At 38.5% G+C, this 25,647-nt stretch overlaps 1 protein-coding gene across 23 annotated transcripts in view; it reads left to right on the top strand.

The window, feature by feature from the left end:
* dmd (dystrophin) overlaps positions 1-25,647 on the top strand; it is a 330,473-nt gene that overhangs the window by 218,683 nt on the left and 86,143 nt on the right. For 22 of the 23 annotated variants that reach the window (XR_010912201.1, XR_010912203.1, XR_010912202.1 and 19 more), the window contains 18 exons: positions 6,299-6,460; positions 7,490-7,597; positions 8,555-8,728; positions 8,815-8,970; positions 9,070-9,240; positions 9,410-9,589; positions 9,731-9,853; positions 11,128-11,298; positions 11,511-11,633; positions 11,718-11,852; positions 13,688-13,840; positions 15,346-15,516; positions 20,130-20,252; positions 20,523-20,695; positions 20,783-20,918; positions 23,886-24,061; positions 24,603-24,750; positions 25,084-25,209. Coding sequence is in view for 20 of the 23 variants with exons in the window: in XM_067493119.1 (XP_067349220.1) it covers positions 6,299-6,460; positions 7,490-7,597; positions 8,555-8,728; positions 8,815-8,970; positions 9,070-9,240; positions 9,410-9,589; positions 9,731-9,853; positions 11,128-11,298; positions 11,511-11,633; positions 11,718-11,852; positions 13,688-13,840; positions 15,346-15,516; positions 20,130-20,252; positions 20,523-20,695; positions 20,783-20,918; positions 23,886-24,061; positions 24,603-24,750; positions 25,084-25,209 (2,709 nt within the window). In the remaining 3 variants the exon portion in view is untranslated. The remainder of the gene's footprint in view (positions 1-6,298; positions 6,461-7,489; positions 7,598-8,554; positions 8,729-8,814; positions 8,971-9,069; positions 9,241-9,409; positions 9,590-9,730; positions 9,854-11,127; positions 11,299-11,510; positions 11,634-11,717; positions 11,853-13,687; positions 13,841-15,345; positions 15,517-20,129; positions 20,253-20,522; positions 20,696-20,782; positions 20,919-23,885; positions 24,062-24,602; positions 24,751-25,083; positions 25,210-25,647) is intronic. The other variant, XM_067493122.1, reaches the window with a different exon arrangement.

The following is a 25,647-nucleotide window of genomic DNA, read 5'->3' as shown; positions in this document are numbered from 1 at the left end:
TATAAGCATAGAAATAATGAGTCATGTGGCATAGAATTTAGATTCTAGCTGTTTGAGGTGGTGAATTGTCACTGAGATTTTTTTAATTTTAATTTGTTTTGTCAGTTAGTCCAAATAGCATTGCAGTTGCCAACGCTGAATTTATACTTTTATAAGATTGTTCAATTGTTGTGACAGTAACTATATAATTCATAAATAATTCAACAACCTGAATCTGACCACACGTGCAGATGCCTTGATGTCAGCTTTAATTATTTGACTTATTTGTTTTAGTGCTTAATTATATAGACATATTTTTGATTGCAACAAATATTGCTGTAAGGTTTCGATAACAGTACATTTACATTTGCATTTAGTCATTTAGCAGATGCTTTTATCCAAAGCGACTTACAAGTGAGGTACAAGGCAAACAAAAATCTAAGTCAAAGAGAAAACATCAAAGCAAAGTCCTATCAGAAAAGTTCTTTATCATGAGATAAAGAACAGTAAAGAACATTTAAGTTGTGTTTCTGTAATGCTTTGTAGTCAGAGAAAAATATCCCTCGTTGAATGAGCCAGTAAGACATTTAAAAGTGCCAAGTTCCAGTCACTTAAATTAAAAAATAAACACTTGTTGTAAATAACTGGCAGTGAAAAAAGCTTTAATTGCTTGCTGACTGTTGATGGCAGTAATCTACCATAAGACTTGTCAACGAAAGCCTAAAAGAAGACTGCAAACATGGGTGCAAATATTACACAAGGTCTCAAATTCTGAGAAAACCACCTTTAGAAGTGTTTTATAAAGTAGGGATATATACTACTAGCTAATACTACTTTTCAAATACTGTTGGTAATTAAAGTTGAATTAACAACACTGACAGCCTGACACTGTTTAATTTAACTTCACAACTTGACTTTTTCGATGTAGTTCAAATCAAATTACATTAATTTAAAAATAAAAATATCTAGTTATTATATATTTCTTATCTCTTATCTACGGAAAAATGTGCAAGAGCCAAATGTCTCAGCATTTCTCAGTATTTCTCTCAGCATCAGACAGAGCTAATGTCTGAGAGACATTCCAAGGAGTGCAGGAGTCCAAGAAAATGTTGAGACATTAGAATTAGTCTATACTGTTGTTATGTCGATGTCCTCTAAAAGTCATTTGAGTTTAAATCCAGCCCGAGCATGTAAAACAAAACAAATGTTGATTCACATCTTCGTCCGCAGTTCTTCAAATCCGAGAGCCATGTTTGCCTATTTAATTTCAGCTACTTGTTATGGCTGAAACCCAATAAGGGGAAGTGTGGTGTGGAGAATGCTTCTCCCATTTTGCCGATGGCAATGCCCACACAAGGTAGTTAAGCAAACAGTTCAAAATCACTGCATTCGCCACTATGTGTCTGTGTATATGTGTGTGAGAAATAAGTAATAAGTGAGTGTTTAATGAGAGTATGTATTCATGAACCGACAATTGCCAAGGAAATTGATTATTTCACAACAGGGAAAGTTGTTATGAATGCTTATTTAAATATTTAATGTCACCTTATTTCAGACATCATAAACTAAGACATGAGAGTGAGAAAGTACAAAAAGGCCTATGATACAGCTTCTGGTAACATTATTGTGACTATATGAGAGAGAGAACAACTGTGTGGCACAAGGGCTAAACAAGCTCATGGCTATATTTAGTCATTATCCTTGTGTATGGGATTAGCATTCTTACCTGTGACCACATATACACTCTCACGCTGTCTCTGTACACATGAGCTCACACAGGTTTATGATGTAATTAGTGTATTTACTAGTTAATCTCATTGGAAGTCACCAGGGAAAGAGAGAAAGGAAACGTTTCAGTAATTGCCAGGGCGCTTGGTGCTTCGTTGAAAACCGGCATCAGAAGATCATTATTGGTGTTGTTGGTGACTGGAGCAGCATTGATGTGGTCGGTCACACAGAGGCAACATGAGAGAAAATCGTCTGAGTCCGTCCTTCAAGAGGGTACATGCTTTGGGTGTGTGTGAGTGTGTGTGTGTGTGCGTGTTTGTGTCTGCACATGTATTTCTGCTTTGTGCTTGTGTTTGTATGATATCATATGGTAGTTTTCTGCACGTGTGTCTTTGTGCATTGAAATTTCTTTGACTAGCACAGGCTAGCAAATTAACAGTTAATTAACAAGTTTTCTGAAAGATACAGGTTCAGGCTTAAAACTTCATTAATTATTTTAGTGAAGTTTCCACTGAAACTAACCAAATCATCCATCCGTTATTTGGTGCTTCTCTGGTAGTCCAGACGCCCCTCTCTCTAGACATGTTTTCCAGTTCTTCTTGGGAAATCCCAAACCTAAGGGATCTCCTGCCAGGCAGATGTGCCCAGTAGACTTTAATTAGGAGGTATCCTGAAGATATAACTCAGCTAGATCCTCCCAACACAGAGATACAGTACAGTGGCTATACTTAATATGTAATATTGCTTCTTAATATGTAATCTCTTGGGCAGAGCCCAGCCACCTCACAGAGGAAACTCATTTTAGTCGCTTGCATTTGCAGTCTAATTCTTGGGGTCACTACCTGAAGTTCATAATTATAGGTCAGAATAGAAAATAAACTGTCCGGTAAATTAAGAGGTTTGTCTTCTAAACTCATCTTCCTTTTCATAGCAGCAGTTCAGCATAGTGTTCCATTGCTGACTCTGAGCAATCCACCTGTTGATCTCTAATGTACCATCACTTAATAATAAGACACCAAGATACTGTAAATCCTTTACTCTCTGCCACAATTCACTCACAACTTACAGGGAGCAATCCACCATATCAGGGAACTTGGAGATGTTGACTCTCATTCTAGTTGCAGACTGCCCCAGTGCATGCTGGATGTCACAGTTTGATGAAACTAACAGAGCCATATTAGCTGCAAAGGCCAAAAAGGCAATTCAGAGCTGGGACTAAGGTGGCCCTTGGTGGCTGGGCAGGGCAAGACCTTATGCATCCCAACCCATTGCTCTACCACTGTGCCATCAGGCCCCCACGTGATCTACTGTAGTTCAGCTTTATAAAACTGTAACCCAAATTCTCCTTGTGAATAGACTGGGTCAATGGTATAAATACAGCTAACAAGTCCACAGTTAACAAGCAATAAAACTCAACAACAAAAAATAGTTTGTATTGTACGTTATCATACCAATAAATGCTATATGGAAGCAAAAACAACACAGCCGAGAGTAAAAATTAAGGTTGTTAAAAGATTGTTAACTAGCAATATGAATAGTCTTCACCAAGTTTCCGAGAAATCTTTGACTGCAAAGACAATTGGATGAATTTAGGCAATTATATACTTTATTTTGCTAATTAACACATTTAAGTAGCAAAACTATAAGGTGTCAGTCCGTAACACAAGTTGAGCTCTCAGGTCCAAGCCCATTGTTTTTACTTCTTTTTCTTCTGTTCCCTTTCAGAGGTCGCCACAGCGAATCATGTGCCTCCATCTAACCCTGTCCTCTGCATCCTCTTCTCTCACACCAACTAGCTTCATGTTCTCTCTCACTACATCCATAAATCTCCTCTTTGGTCTTCCTCTAGACCTCCTGCCTGGCAGCTCCAACCTCAGCATTATTTTACCGATATATTTACAGTTTTTCCTCTGAATATCTCCAAACCACCTCAATCTGGCCTCTCTTACTTTATCTCCAACAAATCTAACATGAGCTGTCCCTCTGATGTACTCATTCCTGATCCTGTCCATCCTCGTCACTCCCACTTAGAACCTCAACACCTTAAGCTCTGCTACCTCCAGCTCTGCCTCCATCTTTTCTTAAGTGCCACTGTCTCTAAGCCGAACAACATTGCTGGTCTCACCAACGTCTTAAAAACCTGTCCTTTCATTCTCACTGATACTCTTTTATCACACAACACACCTGACACCTTTCTCCATCCGTTCCAACCTGCTTGCACTCGCCTCTTCACCTCTTTTCCACACTCCGTTGAACCGTTGACCCTAAGTAATTAAAGTCCTGCACTTTCTTCACCTCTACTCTCTGTAACCTCACTGTTCCACCTGGGTCCTTCTCATTGACACACATGTATTCTTTTTACTGCGGCTAAGCTTCATTCCTCTGTTTTCCAGAGCAGACCTCCATCTCTCTAGATTTTCCTCCACCTGCTCCCTGCTCTCGCTACAGATCACAATGTCATCTGCAAACATCATACTCCATGGAGATTTCTGTCTAACTTCATCTGTCAGCCTGTCCATCACCAGAGCAAACAAGAAGGGTTCAGAGCCGATCCTTGATGCAGACCCACACGGACCTTGAACTCCTCTGTCACACCTACACCACACCTCAACACGGTCTTACAGCTCTCATACATACTGTATCTGTTGTACTCCTTCTAGGCATGAAACCATGCTTGCGAATGCTCACCTCTGCCCTTAGCCAAGCTTCCAATACTCTTTCCCACAACTTCATTGTATGGCCTCCTCACTTCACTCTTACTAATCTTTGCTACTTTGTGCTTCACACCAGTCACCTCTTCTAGTCTTAGATTACTTTCATTTTCCTCATTCATCAACTCTTCAAAGTTCTCCTTCTATCTTCCCATCACACTTCTGGCACCTGTCAATACATTTCCATCCTTATCTTACACTTAAATTTAGTCATTTAGCAGACACTTTTATCCAAAGTGACTTACAAGTGAGGTACAAGGCAAGCCAGAATCTAAGTAAAGGAGAAAACATCAAAGCAACGTCCTATCAGAAAAGTGTTCACATTTCTTTAATTACCCCAACCTTCTGCACATCCTTCTCATCTCTATCGCTTTGTCTGGCCAACCTGTACAAATCCACATCTCCCTTTAGTCTCCGACCTAGTATACAAGTCCTCATATGCTCTTTGTTTGGCCTTTGCCACCTCTACCTTCACCTTACGCTGCATCTCCCTGTACTCCTGTCTACTCTCTTCAGTCCTCTCAGTGTCCACATTGATCACATTAGCTGTAGTGGTCCAGTCATCTAGAAGTACCTCCAGACCACCCAGAGTCTGTCTCAGTTCCTCCCTGTAACTACACAACATTCTTCCTTTTTCAACTTCCACAACTTCGTCCTCTGCTCTGCTCCTCACCACCAGAGTAATTTTAGACAAAACCATCCTGTTTTCTTCTAACTCACATCCTACCTGTGGGGCATAACCACTCACAACATTGAACATCACACCTTCAGTTTCCAGCTTCAGGCTCATCAACCTGTCTGATAGTCTTTTCACCTCTAGAAAGTTCCTCACAAACTCCTCTTTCAGGATAACTCCTGCTCCATTTCTCTTCCTATCTGACCCATGGTAAAACAACTTGAACCCTCCTCCTAAACCTTGCTGTCTTTCCACCTGGTCTCCTCGACACACAGTATATCCATCTGTCTTCTCTGCATCATGTCAATCAACTCTCTCTTCCCTGTCATAGTCCCAACATTCAAAGTCCCTACTGTCAGTCCTACATTCTTAGCTTTCCTCTTCTCTTTCTGGCTATGAACACGCCTTCCTCCTCTACTTCTTCGATTAACAGTAACCCAATTTCCACCGGTACCCTGTAGGTCAACAGCACCAGTAGCGGTCGTTGTTAACCCGTGCCCTGAACGATCCAGTATGGAAGTCATTTTCGGTGTAAAAGTCATGATTCGCATGTTTAATTTGGCATGTGTTTTACGTTGGATGCAATTCCTGACACAACCCTCTGCTTTAATCCAGACTTGGGACTGGCACAAGAAGACACTGGCTTGTGTCCCCTTGCGGTTGCATTGTTTTTACTTAAGATTTAAAACTTTAAAATGCCTCACAAATGCGTAGTTTCCATTTCATAAAATGCTCAACAAAAAGCCCAAATATATAAGATGCACAGCACAGGAGAGTTTAGCCGGATTTTCTAATTAGCATTATGTACAGGTGGAAACAGGCCAGTGACACCTAATTTATGTTGAAATAAGTTACAGAAAATGCTATTTGTTTGTATTGTGGTATTAATCATAGTTTATACACCCACCACATAAACAACATAACAGGTCTAAATATATAAGTGAAAAAATCTCAAGAACACCCTTAGGATTCTTTAAATATGCATCTTATCTTAATCTCATGGGTACCTTACACAGCTTTTTAAAATTATTTCCCAGGTTTCTATTTATAGGAAATTGCTGTTGTTGAAAAGTACTTGAGTTGGAAGCTAAATGTATACACACATCTACTGATGTTTCCCACAAGCTGTTTCCTGTATTTATAGCCTACTTGGTATGTTCTCCTGTCTCCCTTTAATGAGCTGTAATGTGGATGTGGATCCCAGGTGGTGCTCAGGCAGAAGGAGCTGGAGAAGAGTGTCCAGTGGGCCCAGGAGAATGACAAGACGCTGAGGGAAATCCAGGACGCACTCGCCAATACGGACCGCCACCTCACTGCGTATCTGACTGATCATATCGATGCACAGCAGATACCACAGGAGGCTCAGGTAGAGTCAGTGTACATCTTATGATGTTTAAGGAATTAAAAGAATCAAAGTTGTGCCAGTATATTTTACCGATTTCATTTAACCCAAGTGCACATTCAACAGTATTCAGTTTGTGTAACAATTGTCTTTTGGAAAAGGGGACTCCCTATCTCAAACATTTGAAATGAGGAGAAATCAAATAAGAAAGTTAACTATTATGCGTGAAAAATATGTGAAGAATGTCCACAATTATTACTATGGTTAGATTTGACTTTTTGAATTGTTGTTACTAATTTTAGCAAAATCTTCAGGATTTACAAAGAATCTAAAAAGACTAAATGGATTAGCCTGGTATTAATTTATGCTGAGTCAGTAAGTCTTAAACATCTTGTGGGTTGTTGAGGTCACATAGATCATTGTCCCATCTGAGCATCATGTGTGTCATAAGGGTCAAATGTGTCATATGTGAATAGGTATAAAACTGGTAAGGGAGGTAAAGAATGTATTTTAAGTGTGTGATAAGTTCATGCTAGTTTGCGGTAGATGCCATCCTTCAGAATGTGGATGTTGCTGTCTGCAAAGGATGATTAGGCATGGGCATTCCAAAATAGAGTTGCTAACTTAGCAATAGTAATTTTAGTTAGAGGATATCACTGTCAATTTGTTGTTGTGAGGACATTTTGGTGTTTTGAGAACATTTTGGCTGGTTCACACAACTTCAAAGTGCTTTTTGAGGCTCAATATTGAATTTTAGGGGCCAAGGTTAAAATTAGGTTTATGTTAGGATTAGGGGAAGGGTTAGGGTTAGGCATTCGGTTATGAAAGAGAGAGAGAAAGTTATTAAAGAATTTGAGTGCTGTCACTTCTGTACTTGATAACTACTGCCTCCTTGTGGTCAGAAGGGACAGGTACACTGTTGGTCCCTTTAAACTAAAATAAGTAAATCGATAATAGATGTTTATTTTTAGGTTTCCTATCATTTATAGGAACATCAAAAGATGTGTTTAATCCTCATATCATATTCATTTTACAATGTGTATATGTATGCAGAAAATCGAGTCAGAGCTGAGCAGCCATGAAGCAGCTCTGGAGGAGATGAGGAAAAAGAATCAGGACAAAGATCTGTCACAGAGAAATGGACAGATAGACCATACCCAGGTATTCCTTTCCTTTTGGTTCACTTTTAGCATTTGTTTAAATAAATCAACAAAAAAGAAACCAACCTATGGACGTGCATACATTGTCAACTAAATGGCCAGAATGTGAAAACCAGAAGGCCATTGCAACTTCCAGTCCTTTTAGCTAACATACTTTTTTAATCTTTATTTTAATCTTTAAGATTTTTTTTATTTAAAGATTTGCCTGTCCCACATTAGACAGGCAACAGGCAGCTGGACTGTGAAGCACCAGATGTTTGTCAGTAAATTCCAACTCACTAAGTGGAGTTTTATCAATTACAAAGTGTCCCAGAAGCTATCATCTATGGCACAACAAAAACAAGTTTTAACAACATAAACTGTATTTGCTATTCACATTTTACTTTACTCTCTCTCTAAGTACAAGTTATTTTGCTATAGACAGGTTGGAATTCAAACTGGATAGTACAGCAGTAAATGTTGCTCCAAAGATATTTTAATCTTATTAGCTTTTCCTCCTTTATGGGATCTCTTTCTGATATGATATGATTTGCTCCATCGAAAAGATTTATAACACATAATACATTTGTGAATCAAAAAGAAACAAGTCAACTAACAATCATATTTAGCAGAACACATTCTTAGGTTTGCTTCTCATGAGGCCTAATGTTGATTAACCAACAGATTGACCTGTGCAAAAGAGTTCTTCTGTCTGTTCAATTTAAATTGGGGGTTCTTTGTAAAGTTGATTTGAAAATCGAATAGAATTTGAAGAGCCAGAAGAGGCACTGTTTGAAAGGGTAAGCTTGCTATTTGTGAGCTGCTTCAAAAGGAAAATTGTGTAGAAAACTAGTTGGACCAGGTGGAAACATAAGTGAAAACATAGAATGTCTGCATGTACAATCAACATGCTGCACTGTGCTGTTAGACTTTTTTGTGTATTTGTTCAGTTGAAATTTGTGTTTTTGCTTCCTCATAGAAAATGCTGGCAGACGTGTGGACGAAGTTCCGGCTTTTCCAAAAGCCGGCCAACTTTGATGCACGACTGGCCGAGTGTGAGCGCATACTGGCTGGGGTCAAAAGTCAAGTGGGGGTGCTGGACATCCGCAGCGTGGAGCAGGACGTGGTGCAATCGCAGCTCGAGCAGTGTATGGTGCGTAATCACAAGAAAGTGGTGGACAAGTTGATACTGTAGATGGGTAGATCCTGTGTTAATCGTCTGCCACCTGCTTGTGACAGAAATTGTACAAGGTACTAAGTGAGGTGAAAAGTGAGGTGGAGACGGTGATAAAAACAGGCAGACAGATTGTCCAGCGGCAGCAAACTGAGCAGCCCAAAGAGCTAGACGATAGAGTGACTGCACTGAAACTGCTCTACAACCAGTTAGGATCACAAGTAAGAATGCACATGTACATACACAAGCACACACACAAATTAGTTGACATGCAAGTGAGTTTGAGACTGGTTTGCTGTATATATTTTGTGTGTTTTAAGGTTACTGAGAGTAAAGTGGAGCTTGAGAAGAGTCTGAAGTTGTCAAGGAAGTTGCGTAAGGAGCTCAATGCGCTTACTGAGTGGTTGGCTGTAACTGATGCTGAACTGACCAGGCGCTCTGCTGTAGATGGAATGCCCAGTGACCTAGAGGCTGAGGTGGCATGGGCACAGGTACAACATGCTAACAACTCTTGACTCTTGTAAAATAAATTGATACGCTGTAAAAAGAAAATAGTCTAAAAAAACACAAAATGAACCTTTACTCTTTCAAGCATTGTTAGATTCTGCTATTCTGGTCTGTCTCTCCTGTGATGCTTTTCTTTCCATTGTCCCTTCTTAGTCCATCCACGGGGAGATTGAGAGGCGCCAGCCTCAGCTGCAGGCTGTAGTGGAGCTTGCTGAGGCCCTGAAGACCGTGCTGCGGGGCCATGGAAGCCTGGTGGATGATAAAGTCAGCCTACTGAACTGCAACTGGATTGCAGTTACATCCAGAGCAGAAGAATGGCTCAACCTGCTGCTGGTCAGAGAAAGAAAATTAAAAAAGAACTTTGTGATGCTGTATTCACTTGTCACTTGCTACATCTTTCATGTATTAGTGCTAAAATTATCCCCAAGTTGCTAAAAATAACACAAGTCATACTTTCTTCATTTCCTCTCTCAGGACTACCAGCAGCAGATGCAGAAGTTAGATAAAGGGATAGAGGAAGTGAACGGCTGGACCGACGGAGCGGAGAAAAAGATGGACGACATGGAGAGCCAGGGACCTAATGACACTGTGCTCAAGGTCTTTATGTACTTGTTGTTTTCTCCACTAATGCTCAAAGTCAGTTTGTAGATTACAAGTATGGGCTTTTAGACTATAGTGTTATTTGAAAATCTAATTTATTAACCTCATCTGTGTTTGCTTGTTATTAACTGTGTTAGAGTTATAAGTCAGTAACACTCATTTATCCTTTAGGAGTGCATGTGACAAGCAATGAGTGTTCACACTTTGGTCTGGCTTTATACTAGGTTGATTGCTATTTAATTTTTTCGTATACATTTCATTAAATATATATTTACTTTTATTCCATAGAGGCATGTATTTTAAACAATATACTTAGAGGATCCCCAAAAATGCACATGAAAAGACTTGATATAAATACACAAAATCCTTTTACATTTTCTCTAATTATACTTCAGTATTTTAATTTCTACAACAAATGTTCAGCTGTGCTTTATTCAATTTTACTTTTCCAAATTCTTTTTGGCTTCCATACCTTCATCCATTTGTATGAAGGTAAGCTATATCCATTCTTTAGATTGGGACACTGTGTAAAATGTAGGTATAACTAGAATATCCTAATAATCAAATTATTGTGTTGTGTGACAAAAGAGTATCAACGAGAATGAAAGGAAAGGTGTTCAAGAGGGTTGTTGAACCAGCGATGTTGTACCACTCAGAGACAGTGTCACTGAAGAAAAGACAGGGGGCAGAGCTGGAATTAGCAGAGCTTAAGATGTTGAGGTTCTCTTTGGGAGTGACGAGGATGGACAGGATCAGGAATGAGGACATCAGAGGGACAGCTCATGTTAGATGTGTTGGAGATAAAGTCAGAGAGGCCAGATTGAGGTGGTTTGGACATGTTCAGAGGAGAGAAGGGAACAGCCGAAAGGAAAAGAAGATTTAAACCTATTTTGACTGTCAATAGTACAAAGACAACATAGTACAGACAACAGCTATTTATTTATTTTTAATAAATGGTAATTTTGAATTAGATGCCAGCAACAATGTGCACACAGTTCAATAATTTAAAAATTATGTAACAGTGCAAAAAAGGAAATGGGGATTTTCTTATCCATTACAAAATTGAGGAATTACAGAGGAATTTGTACCCATAGGACAATACCAGGAACTAATGTTGAATGTTGTTGATCAGAAAGTTCTGGTATTCTTCCCATTAAAGAGATAAAAATGATGAAAGTTTATAAGAACTTTTAACCATGTTTCAGTTACACAGGCTTAAAATCCAAAGTAGTGTTCATGCATTCAGTAACATTATCTGTGTTTGTATCCAGGTGTTGCGTGCAGAGCTAGACCTGACAAAGGGTAAGATGGAGGAAGTAAGGGCTTTAGCTCAGGATCTCATGTCCACCAGGGGGGAAAACTGCCAGGCCCAGGTTGGACCCAAAGTGGAACAGCTCAACCAGAGATTTGACACCATTGCTCAACGCATCTCCTCTGGTCTGGTAGGGAAGAAAGACAGTCTTACCCTCTGAATATTCTCAACCCACACAGTCTGAGGTTTAATTAAAATGTCAGTTGTTATTTGTCTCTTTCACTTCAAACTCTCACTTAACAGATTTCAAACTCTCCCACTAAATCTACTTCAGTCTCTTTGACTAAATTTACTTTCTCTTGGCCACTAATGAGTGTCTATGTGCATCATTGTGTGGGACAGGTGGCAGCGTCAACCAAGGAGGTGGAGCAGTACCACAGTGAAGCACAGATCTGGCTGGATCTCCTGGAAGAGGAAGTCAAACAGGGGGAAAATCTCAAAGAGGAGGACTTTCAGGAGGACAAGGTTTCATCAGCACACAAAACGATCACAGCTATTTTGACTTCTGATTGTTATATGTGTGCACTTATAAATATTGGGTGTTTATAGGACTGTGAAGAAGGTGCAGTGAAGCAGTTACTGTTGAAAGGAGAGAATCTGCAGAAGAGAATTCCAGATCAGGACAAGAGAGAGCAGATCAGACTGAAGCACAACCAGCTCAACAGCAAGTACAACACAGTCAAGGTAACATATATACAACACCAGAAGGAAAGAAAAATAATTGTTTGCAACTTTACAAGAATGTGTTTAAAGCAGAAGCCATGACTGAAAATAGATGCACAGTTTAACCAATAATATAAGAAGCTACAGTTTACCTACCAAAATCGATATATCAAATGATCTAAGATATGTATATGATTGGCTACAATCATATACAATACAAGAGCAATGTTGGAGGCTATGAATAATGAGTGTACTCAAGTTATTATGTTCAATATCTGAAAATCTGAGTGAAAAATTAATACAATTAAATAAAAACATATTTAAAAAAGCCATTTTCAGCCAATTTCAATATTAATAGAATTTTCAGCACTCCTTATACAAACCCTAAAAGCAAAATATTCAATTCAATTCAACTTTATTTACATAGTGCAAATTCACAACAAAGTAGTCTCGAGGCACTTTACATAATCAAGTCTATAGAGATATAAAGAGAAAACCCAACAAATCCCCCTTGAGCAAGCCCTAGGCAACAGTGGAGAGAGAAAAAAACACCCGTTAACAGAAGAATCCTCCAGCAGAACCAGGTTTAGGGTGAGCGGGCATCTGCCTTGACTGGTTGGGGTGAGTGGAGAGAAAAAAGAAAAGAGACAAAACATTGGGCAGGTTGGTAGGACCAGTAACTGCGCACTGGAAAACACACAGTTTCAAAGCTGGTAACAGCTGCAAAAAGTACAGAGAGAGGGGGACAGAAAGGGAGAAGCACAACTACGGGAGAAAGAAGAAACAAAATTATTGTGATCCCCAACATTCTAAGCCTAAAGCATCATAAATAAACTAAAAGAAACTCTGGGAACCACAAGTAGGTCTGCATTCCGGTATCGAAGTGGCCTAATCGGACGACATTGTACTATGAGGTCTTTTAAATACAGTGAAGCTTGACCATTAAGAGATTTGAATGTAAGGAGGAGGGTTTTAAATTCTATTGTAGATAATATGGGGAGCCAATGCAGAGAAGCTAATGAATGAGATATAATTAATTGTCTACTCAAGCATAATATCTGTATCCTGGATTACAATCTGTGTTGTATGCCTCTGTTTTTGTTCCAAAACAATTGAAAACACATCAGCCAGACTGCTCCTGTTGGTGGCATGTTTTCTGCATTACAAAAAGTGCCACAAATGTTGTCCCAAAGGCTCTGACTTGCCACTTCTTGGCATAACTACATACATACGGTAACTACAGCAGCCTGAAATAAGCCAATCAACTCTGCATGTGTGATTTCTCTGGTGGAATTATGACAATTCAGATCATTCGGCAGTATATGTATCACTTAGAAATTAATTTCATCATACAAGTGGCTTCTGCATGAGGACCAGCTGATCACATTTAACAGACAGAGATAATGGGATGGTTAATCTTGTCAAGCATCCACCAAAAAGCAAATGCTGTAGAGTTTTGTGGAGCACAAAAAGCGAAGTGAACACTTACCCTTAACCCTCACAAACTTAGCTGGAGGACTCATCGGGACTCAAGTCAAATCTTGTTTCAGCTCATCAAGTGAGGAGGTCATAGGAACCAAGTGACTGAATTATTCATCCCCGCTATTGATTTTCTGCTCCACCTGTTATGGGTCACTTTGGCAGTAGGGGGTCCTCTGAGGTTTCCGAAACCTGGGGTCACCACTAGATAGCTGGTTCCTTAACCTTTTAAACAACTCTTATCACATCTGACCTCTTGCCATCTCTTCAGATTTAACAAACAATCTCTTTTTCTGCGCACGACTATAAAAAAATGTATAATTTTGTTTTTAATTCCTTGTTTTTTTTAATGCGTATGTGCGTATGTGTGTGAATAGGACCTACGTGTGCTGAGGAACAGGAAAGCATTGGCCATCGCTCCCCAGTGGTACCAGTATAGAAGGAAGTCACATGACCTACTGGCCTGGCTGGATGATATCCAGCGCAGTGTGGACCAGCTGCCTGACCCCCCTGAGGGAGAGAGGGTCAAGGTGACAAAACAAATACATATGCAGAAACACACTGAAATTTTGTGCCTTTCACATCAAGGCACAACCAGGAACCCTGACATGTCACCTGTTTGTTATCATCGATCTCACATAGTCGCTTTGTCTTTGTGCATTTTCATAATACATGTGAATTATTCCTTTTCTCCTCCTCTCCTTTGGGACAAGGGCTTGGTGACAAAGCATTTGTAGTGTTAATGTACATTGGAAGAAAACCGTTTGTATCATTGTTCCAGGAAATATTATGTATACTATGGAAGACAGCACTAAGTGATTTAGATTATGAAATTAGGCATTATAATCAATCAATATATCTTTTAAGGGACCTGTAAGTCGCTTTGGATAAAAGCGTCTGCTAAATGACTAAATCTAAATGCGTTATATTAAGTTATAGATTTTTTTTTACTATATAGTATGAGTGTCCAAGGTTTTCAGTTTCTACTATTTGGGCAACTTGAATACTTATATTTTGTATCTGAATTTTTAGAAAGAAGAACTTGAAAATTAGTTTCTGTATGACTCAAAAATAAGTAAAAAGTAATTCAGGGGAATTTAGATGGTTTTTAAAATAAATTATTCCAGCGCTGTAAATCCAGTGTGTCTGCTAAAATGTCCTGAATAATTCGACAGTGATACTGTATATTGATGGTAAGTCTAAATACAACATCTTTTTTGTATTTTATTCTGGACTACCTTTGGTATCCTTTACAACCAATGGTACTAAAATATCAAACACCAAAAATGAATAAATAGGCCCAAATCCATCCATTAATAAAGGCCTTTTATTTTTAACCATCAGCATGACTACTTGGAATTAGATGTTTTATGCCACACTCCACCCATTGATGTGATAGTTTTGCTTAGTAAGTTTTCTTCTGTGAATGGAATGGTTTTGGAAAATATTTGACGTAGAAACCTGGATTTCTGCTTTCTTTCTACCCTCACCCTGATTGTGTATGTGTGTCTTCTACTTTCAGATGATCACTATGACATTTCGCTAAGTGGACATCTCATGCACTCACCTCACCTGTCATTGCCACATCTGCGATTGCACACTGCCTGTCTGTCTATCTGTCTGTTCTCTGGGTCTTTTCACCCCCACACCCCTCAGTTAAAGCACAGCATTTATTCCTCTGTACTGACCACCACTTGTACACTTTCTCAATGTAAATAAAGTCTTAAGGCAGTGTGTGCCTCCTAATTACAGCACCACATTTTCATTGTATATAGATTGTTTAAATTAAACTACTTGATATAAACATGCAGATTGGATATCTTGTTGGGAGTGTGTGCTCATGAATGTATTTTATTATTTTTATTAGGTATTAATTGTCCCTGTGTGTGTCTGTTTATAAGAGTACTTGTGTTTGTGTGTGCATGTGTGCGTGTGTGTTTGAGCACATCCACATGCTTCTCTGTGCTCTGTCACTCCCCCTCTCCAATGGGCTCAGTCAATAGCCACTCAACACCTGGTTGATTTTGTCCAATAGGAAATTGGCTCTGAGTTCACCAAGAAGAAGGAGGAGCTTAAGGAGGTGCAGGGCTTAGCCAATCAGCTCTCAGAAGCTGGAGCCGCCAATCTAGTGGAGCCCCGCCAACTCCAGCTCAACACGCGCTGGGTTGAGGTGGAGGGCAAGTTCATACCCTTCAAAAGACAATATGTGAGTTTTACTAGGCACAACTTCTATACCTTCAATACTAACTGAGTACACTAAGTAGATAAGCTCACAATACTGCCTATATGTATCTAAGCTCATAAACTTTAGAAAACACTGTGTGAGTCTCTTTAAGTATTTATACTAATTACTTTAACTATTGGCATGAAACTTGGTTTGGTTTTCAAGTGTGCCTGCAGAAAAGACAGATTTTGCCATAAAAATTAATATAATCCCTTAAAATAAATCAAAAGACAAATTTGAATTCACTTCCTTGAGCTGATGAATGATAAAGGGCCTATATGGATATGAAACTCTCTATATAGGAGTTTATTAAATATAAAATATTAAAGAAAACAAAAAACCATAAATAAATTAAAGGATTGATGCCATGGAAGTCTGATCATTAAATATGTTAATGAAAATGCACTTGGTAAGCTGAGTGTAGTATAAAGACAGGCAGCAGGGGGAAAGGGTTACCCTACCCCCTGTCCAGTAAAATCAGCCTAGCAGGTTCTTGACTCTGCAGCCTCATGCCAGTTGAATGTGGTCAACTAACATCTGTGCTAACTATAGTGATATTTAATTATGTTCCTAGCACACGGTGCTACTGCATGCTGCTAGAGATAGAACCTGATAGGAAAGTTTCTTAAACTTTGAGTACCATCAGCTTTCCTTGCCTAAGTCTTGGAAAGATAACAAATCAGGATAGGCTGCTAAGCTAAATGTTGGGAAACTTTACTGAAATTAAACCAGATGAGTTTATTGACTCATTTGGTTTAATATGTACACATAGCAAAAATGTATGTGTTCTGTAACAGCCCTGTAATAAATCCTCCTTTAAGTTATCATATTCAGTGTTTGTGGATACTGGTTTAGAGAAGTGCTTATTCAACTCTGCGATCATGTTGGAGGCTGTACTGCTGTTAAACTGTACTGTACTATACTCAGAACTAGTTTTCTGATTTAATTAAATGGGTGGACAAAATGATAGAAACACACTGTATAATCAAACAGAACCACAAACTGCATCTTCCGAAATGATTAGACAATTGCAGTTCAGCCAGCATTTCTCTAAAAATATTTAAACAAAAAGTGAATAGTATCACCTTTATAAAGAAGGATTTATTGCAGGTCTTCTCCTTTGAAATCCAACTACAATCCCAAAAAACAGTTATTTTTCTATCACTTTAAAGTGAAAGTTTTTAAAAAGTTATTTCAGAATTGCCCTAAATAATTCTGGGTTGCTTTCTTTGTTTTTCTTTGCTGCATTTTATTATGTCTTATGTGCAAAGTACACGTGAAGCATGGTCATATGTTGGAATCTTCATTGATTGCTTTGTCTGGCTCTGTATCACTGCATGCCCCCACTGCCAACCAACCACACTTTTGCAGCTCATTGACATGCCAGTCACTGCAGATATATAAATTCAACCACATGCACTTACATCATGGTACCTGAACTAAACTTTCTAGACTTCCACTATTCAAGCACGCTGAGAAGAATCATAAGCACGTAATTAGTTTCATTGTGGTACAGTAAACCTGGGAGCTGCCTGGGCCACTGATCTTCTTCACTTGAGCTGTTTAGGCACTTCAGAACATTGCTCAAGGACTCTTGAGCAGTAATCATTAAGAGCGATGAGTGCACTTCATTTTCCCATAGTCTCTAAATGGGTGTGGGTACTCTGCAATCACAAGCCTGGTTCATCTTTAGGCTGCAGCATCAAAACATATTGATAAATTCACTTTTTATATGTTGTCTGCCTGTTAGCAGTCGATTCTCATTATTTTTAGACTGGGATTTTCAAGTCCCCCCATCACTTTAATGTAAATTCTATACTGGCCTTGGATTGGCTTCCAAACAGGTTGTGGTGTCACAAATGCAAGTAAGATTAAACATAAGCAGCGAGAGAATTTTTGTCTTCAGCAGATCAATGTGATCCTACAGATATTTTGTCTGGAAGGATTTTCGATTTACATATTGTAGTATGATATTGAACAGTGCCGTGGGATTAGTAACATATACCACACGGGTATACATTAAAAATTAGTGTGGAATCAGTGTGGAAAATTCCACCTTACTGGTACAAAGCAACACTTCTGGCTGCATTTCACCCGGCTTGCTGACCCTAAAATAGAGCTATAATTGTTTTTTATCTTTTCTAATTGTTTGGGCAGCAGTAAATCCTTGTGGAATACAGTAAAGCCAGGCACAGGATTGGCTCCTACTGTTGCTGCTTATCTTTTATCCTTGTACTGGGATAGTAGAATTCCTATGTAAAAAAAGGTGAGGCAGACCACATTGTTTAAGTGAAAGAAACAAGTTATGTTCTGTCATGGCCTAAAAGCATAATTCAGAATTTTTCCAGCTGGTCTCAATACAGTATTGTAGCTTATAATGTATGTACCTAATCATAGGTTTTGGTCAGTAGAATTGTTTCTGTTCAGCACAGGTTCGCCTAAAACATGACTATGCTGAAAGAAATGGGTCACACTAAGTACAGGCCTTGTTCAGCTGAGGCTCAGATTAAAGTTCAACAGATCCTCTAAGTTAAATGCATTCATTAACTATCAAAGTTACAGTGTATTTAAGACACTCTTTTTGTTCCCTTTGAAAGAAAGTCTTTGTTGAGCTGTGTTGGAGAGATACTATTTAATGCCTTTTAACTACATGTTACAGGCTGATTTTGAGGAGGATTTTATATTTATGGAGACAAAGAGGTGTGAGCTAAAAAATACCAATTAGGAAGATTAAGGGCACATGCTTATGCAAAAACATGAATGCATAACCAGTATCCTAGTCTTTTTTTTTATATACATTAACATGGACGCTAATATTAAATATGTCACTTTTATGCTGTAGCCTAGGTAGGCTGCTGGTGCTAATTGTAGCCGTTAAGCAACTCTGTATTACACACAGTTTCTTTGCACTTACCCCATTGCCAGTTTCTGGAGGCTCTATAAGAATTTCCTCACAGCAAATCTTCTGTTATCATCTTTTAAGGAAATAGCTCCACATACACGTAACTGTTAATTTGCAAAAAATTTAATAATGTCCATTTTGAAAACTTCTACTCACAACTTGGTTCTTTCAGGGTCTCTCAGTTAGGAATCTGTGGAACAGTATTAACCACTGCCTCTTTCTTTTAGAACCACATACTGTAGATAAATACAGTAAGATAGATACAGTAAGATAATCTTAAATGATGATGACAGGAGCAAATTTAAAACATTTTAATGATAACAGTAGAAATGCTGGAGCAATTCTTGTCACACATACCCACAGATGTCATCGAACACAATGTAGGAGCAGGTTTTAACAAAAAATTTGTGACGTAAAACCATTTATATAAATACACTAGTTATTGATTCTGTCAAAACAAATTTGCATTTAAGTTTCCTTTGACAACAACAAACCTCCATTTGACTGGTAGAGGATAACCGTACACCATAGCTCACAAGGAACAAGGATTTTCAGAACAAAAAGAAGGGCATTTTTCCTAAATACATTCTAACTTAACACTAACTTATTTGGTACATTGGGAAGGTAAAGAACTCATATAATTCTCCGTATATTATTGCTGTTTACTGGGTAAAATGTCACATGGCTTGTGTTGTACTGTGTTGTAGCTTGTGTTGTAGCCCTTTTCTACGACCTACTGTCATACACAATGGTAAATCATTGGAGTTCCCCTTTAATGATTCAGAGATAGATTTGCATTTGTGAAACAGTGAACCACCAGACAGAAAAATTGCCTTCATGCAGTTAGTAAGTGAATTAGCTTGTGTATTCAGTGCACTCCATCCCACCCCTGTGACAGATATTATTACTGTCACACCAGGCAAACTTAGAGCTGACATGTTAACTTAAGGCCAGCAGCAATCATTAACTTTCTATAAGGCTGCAAATAATACTAATGTGTGTGCTTGGTTTTGGCTTAATTAAAAAGTGTCATTTAAATGGGAGACTCGACTGTCCAGGCGGCAGAAGCATAACAATGAGGAACCGAGTGTTAATATGCCGGTATTTCTGCTCTGTGGAGAGGAGCTTCAGCAGCCGAGGCAGCTTCATTTGCCATGCTGAGTTAGACTATTGTGCGTCATGGTCGGGGATATGTGCAATTCATTTCAACTCACCATTTCAAGAGTAGAATTATGATCAAACTTCAAAAGTACTAAAAGTCAGTGAACACAGGCTATAATAGTAAAAAAATTAAATAACCATAAATGAATTGGGCTTTTATCTGTCAAACTTTAGGATTCATCATCCAAAATATATCTACAATGTGTAATTTGTGTTGGTTTTTTATACTACATGCTACTAAAACATGTGTGTTTGTGTTTTCATTATTTTTATTTTTTCATCATGACCAAATTAACTGCTCTTGACATTGGATTTTTTTTTACCCTAAAACAAGCCTGTTGCATAGTTATTAATATTAAGAAGCATATATCTTACACTTATATTTGAAGTTAATGTTGTCTTTCTCTGTATGTCTGTACTTTGTATGTTTGTGAACCTGAGTGTTGTTGTCTATGCCTTCCTTTATTTATATATGTTTGTGTATGTGTGTGTGTGTGTGTGTGTGTGTGTGTGTGGGTGATTGGGTGTTCAGGAGTACCTAACAGAGCTGCAGGCTTTGCTGCGTTCTGTGTCAGAGACGGACTTCAAGCTGAACTCTCCTGAATACTGGCCCGCAGCGTATCATAACCTGCCTCAGCAAGAACACTGCCTGAAGGTCAGTTTCTGTCTGAAAGCAACAGACAGTGTGACTCATTTACACAATCATTTAAACAGTGACCTTTAGTAAATGGGTACGAATGCTACTTATATGACAAAGAATATTAGACTTTTTAATATTTTATTTGTGAAATTTCAAAAAAATGTTTTTATAAAATATAAAACATGGTTTTATTTAAATGGTCTTCTTATACAGTGGTTTTATGCGTCCTCTGAAGACAAGTTGTTTGTTAATAAGTTTAAAGATTTTAGATCTGTCCACACGCAGGAGGTGAAATCTAGCATTGACAAGCTGCGTGGACCAGTGGAGGGTGCGCTGGCCCACAGAGAGGAGATGGTAGCTGGTTCACGGCCTATGGAAAGCCAGAGGGTCAAGGAGACCGCTGCCCTGCTCAGTACAAACTGGGAAAAACTGAACAAGCTCTACAAAGACAGACTAAAGTAAGGAAGGGATGGAGGGAAAAGGGGGGAAAGGACTCTTTTTGTACACACATATAAGTAATTGCTTGTATATGTGTCCATTTGAAGGCGTTGGCAGGATTGCAACTCCAAGTGGCAGATGTTTGCTTCAGATCACAAAGCTCTGGAGGAGTGGCTCGGTGATGCTGAGAGCACTTTGAAACTGGCTGACAGTGAGCCTGCAGCACAGAGACAACACCTCAGGGTAAAATGCACACACTTATATTTTAATGGTAAATGGTCTGCACTTATATAGCGCTTTTCTACCTATTGGCACTCAAAGCGCTTTACACTGGTTCATATTCACCCATTCACACTCACAAACCGATGGGGGAGTTGCTATGCAGCTGGCCAATGCTCAACGGGAGCAAATAAATTGGGGTTGGGAGTCTTGCTCAAGGACACTTCGACATGTGCCGGGGATTGAACCAACAACTGTAAGATTTATGGACAACCGCTCTACCTTCCTGCACCACAGTCGCCGACTTACAGGTGTGCACATGGCTGATTGTAGCCAGGAAGCTTCTGAATGTCTTTTACATCTGGATGACTCATGCTGCTGAAGTGCCCTTGAGCAAGTAACCAACTGTCTCCACATTCACTTTTCTTGTTTATTGCTTTCTGATCAAACAGATGCTCCAGTTAGTGTTGCACAAAAAGGCAGATTTCCATCACCTAAAAGATGGGGCATATTATGACATGACTTGTTGTGGGCTGATGGGGGCATTCATGACATCAAAATGTCATCACAATTAATGTGTAGTCTGTCACATTAACATCTCTGGGTTTTATTTAATCAGGGTTTTAACAAGCTGTAGCTGATTTCCCTTTGGGGAAATGATGGTCACCGAATAAAATGACGTGAGGTGCTTTTATTTTAAATCTTCAATGGAGGCAGAGGCAAAGGATTATTAACAGAGAAGAGAATTACTGTACATTATTATAAGAAACCACCAGATACTATCAGACACCCTTTCATCATGGGGATGTCCACCACCTCTAGGTCTCCAGTCAATAAAAGACAATAAGAGAATATCTCTCTACAGGCACACAGAATCTGAGTGAAAACAATCATTAAATAACACAACAGTCTTAGCCCCAGCTTGTGACCTTCATGTATTAGAATACTTAGAGTCACAGTGATAACTCACAGATTGTCTAAAAAAATCAATACATTGAGACGTTTTCTAAATCCTTGCAGTTGTTCAACACTTACCCAAGTCCTCATAGACTCTTATGACTAATTCAAATATAGTCAGGTCTGCTGGTCACCATTAATTTATCTACTGGGTCATCAGTGAGTTATCTCTGTGGCTCAAATGTACGCAATACATGAGATGTACAAGACAGCGTCATACCATTAAGATCCACTTAGGATCGATTTCTCTGAACAGAATATAAAAGCATTTTTTTTGTTTATACTGTTCGTTTTTCTACATACACTTAGAATATGTATGTGTTAAAAATGACAACAACAATGACTTACTGTATACATGAATGAAATTAAAAGTAAAACCTTAGTAAATACCACAACCTATGTTCAGTATATTTCAGCTGTTAGAATTGACATAATAATACAAAAAAAGAAACATTATCACTTGGCATTAGATAATAGGCCAGTCACAGTGTAATGTTATAATGTGATATTAACTAAGCATGTGCTGGTTGCTGATGTCCATCAGAGGTCAGACAGGACACACACTGAGGACACTTGTCAATGAGTAAATGGTCTCTGACAGTGCAGTTCGCCTTAATAAAAACACATGTTCCTTTTTTTAGAACTTCTGTAACAATATTCTATCATAAAATTTCAATGTTACATCAACCCCCAAAACTGAAATTGAAGGATTGTAAAAAGAATTTAAAACAAGTATAGAACAATGTTGTGAATTTTAGCTCACTGAGATTTAGATTATTAACAAAATCTATGTCATTACTTTGCACTGAGAGGCAATAAATTAAGTGTTGTTTACACACAATGTATGTCTGACTTGTATTTTAGCTTCAGTAGCTGTGAAGAAGTGAACCTTCCATATTGTTATGTGAGTGTGGTTGCATCATCTCACATGTTCAATCTACTCTGGGCTGCTATGATCAGCTCTGTTTCCACCTGCACAGACAGGGATCCAGTTTCTAGATGCCATTGAATTTTATTGTGTTTATGTGCCTGTGTGTGTGTGAGAGAGAGAGAGAGAGTGGGTGTTTGTATACAACCCCAATTCCAATTGGAATTGGAATTGGAATTGGGGAAAAAAATAAATAAAAACAGAATGCAATAGTTTGCAAATCTCATCAACCTATACTTTATTCACAATAGAAACACAATATCAGATGTTGAAACTGAGACATTTTACCATTTCATGGAAAATATTAGCTCATTTTGAATTTGGTGGCAGCAACACATCTCAAAAAAATTGAAAGAGAGTTATGTTTCCCATTGTGTAGCATCCCGTTTTCTTTTAACAACTGTCTGTAAATGTGAAGAAACCAGTTTCTTGACTGTTAGAAGAGGAATGGATTCTCAATCTTGTCTGATGCAGGATTTCAGCTGTTTAACAGTCCTGGGCCTTTGTTGCCAGATTTTTTTGTTTTATGATGTGCCAAATGTTTTCTATTGCTGAAAGAAGATCAGCACCAAGACTCTTCTCCTGCAAAGCCATACTGTTGTGATGGATGCAGTACGTGGTTCAGCATGGTCTTGCTGAAATATGCAAGGCCTTTCTTGAAAGAGCCATTGTCTGGATGGGAGTATATGCTGCTCTGAAACCTTTTTTACATGTTTAAGCTGGATTGTGTGGCTTCTTCTTTGCACGATACAGCTATAACTAACATTTGTGGATTGCACGGCGAACCGTGTTCACAGACAGTGATTTCTGGAAGTGTTCCTGAACCCACGCAGTAATGTCCAGTGGAGAATCATGTGTGTTTTTAATGCATTGTCGCCTGAGTTGCACTAACCTAATCTGCAGACTGGTCACTTTATATTGATAATATTTCCCTGCTTTTTCTCAGTCCTGAAGCCATGTAAAGGAATACTGGTTCTTAACCCCAAAATATATTTTTATACTTGAGATGCAAGTGAGTCTTTGCAATGAGACTATTTAAACATAGCAAACAAAAAAATCTCCTAATTTTCACATGTTTTTGTATGTGTTTGTATATGTGTTTGCAGGATTTGACAGAGGCCATACCCATCCAGGAAGTGCTACTGGGAAAAGTGAACTCTGCAGGAGAGGAAATCAGCCAGCTGAGCAAACCAGATGACGCCTTCCGCCTCAGATCACAGCTCAAAGTAGTCAACACTCGCTGGGCTAACGTTTGCCAGCAACTCAACGAGTGCAAAAGGAGGTGAGTGTTTACCTGCAGGTCCCTTACAGCTGTACTAATCCATGTTTTTCTACCCTACATATGTCTCGGAATTACAATTTTAATGGAAAATTGTTATATAATTTTTCAATACAGACCATGAAAAAAAATTTTTCCAGAGTTTTAACCTCCTCAGTCATTAAATTGTAGTATAATTTCATGCAATATCATAAGCAGAACTCCAGCCTAAATCAGTTAAGTGATGTTCAAAAAAATGATGAGTCTCTATGTGTTTTATGCAAAATTAAAAAATTCCCTTTACTTTTGTGGGTTTATGGACATGTGCTTGGAACAGTTTTCAAGACCCTCTAAGAAAAGTATACAGAGACCTAATAAAGTGGCCACAGTAACAACTTGCTTCAAGGGGCAACTACAGATACATTCAAGATAGAAAAACTGTATTGATGGAGATATAGAGGAAGATGGGGTTATAATTTTTTTCCCTTATCCAGCTGAGAATTCTTGTCTACATGACAGGTCTTACCTTACCTTGCTTTCTTTTTCTTTGGCTTTATTCCTGCAGGTCTGCAGACGCTCATACAGCGGCTACGGCACTGCAGGACGACACACTCTTGATGCTAGGCTGGTTGGACAAGGTGGACGGAACCCTCGCCATCCCTTTGCAGCCTGCAGAGCCGCAACACATCAGAGACACTTTGGGGAAAGTCCAGGTACACTTATAATACAGTCATGATATCCACTAACTTCTGTGTGTTTGTTTGACTGTTACCTATAAGCATGTGTGTTCTTCTTTGTAATTTTACATAGTTGCTATCATGTGTAAATTAAACCCTTTTTTTATTTCTTAGACTAGAAAACATTTAGCATATATTGTAAATTCAGGTCTCTTTGTTGGTTAGTTTGTTAATTCAATTAAACCGATTTTAGTTATTTAGTTATTTTATTTTTTAATACATAATATGAAACTGCTTGTGGCCTACAAATAAGTTAATTTGTTATTGAATTCATCCCCTATCTGTTGCATGTCTGTGTTTGCCTGTCAGATACACATGAAGGAGCTTCCTGCTAAGAAGGCAGCAGTGGAGGATCTAAACTTAAGACACAAAAAGATCACACTTCCTGCTGACAAACAGAGGGACATCAGGGTCATCAACTCTCGTTGGGCTCAGGTCAGCAGCTACTGTGAATACAACATCATCCCAGAATTTTGTAGACATTCATCCTAAAATTAAAAAATTAAACTGTAAATGTAAAATAATACTGACAAGTAAACGTTGCACTGTTTTGTAAATTATTTAATAAAAAAAGTTCAACTATGTATTGCGAAAATATCACGCAAGATCTGTATTTTAGGCAAATATTTATATTTTGTTCTATTATAGTTCATGTTACATTTTTAACCTATAAAAAGTAAAAATTATAATTATTTAGTCATATTTAGAGGTGCTGGTAGCAAGATGTTATTAATCTGCATTTGAACAGAGTTAAGTCACATGTCCACTCTTTTTGGTAAGCTAAGCTAACAAACTGCTGGCTACAGCTATAGTTTCCTAATGACATCAGAGAATTGTATTCATTATATCATCTAACTCTTAGAAAGCCAAAAC

This window comes from Channa argus, chromosome 23, assembly GCF_033026475.1.
Source record: "Channa argus isolate prfri chromosome 23, Channa argus male v1.0, whole genome shotgun sequence".
Taxonomy (NCBI): domain Eukaryota; kingdom Metazoa; phylum Chordata; class Actinopteri; order Anabantiformes; family Channidae; genus Channa; species Channa argus.
This window is presented reverse-complemented; position numbering and strand designations above follow the sequence as displayed.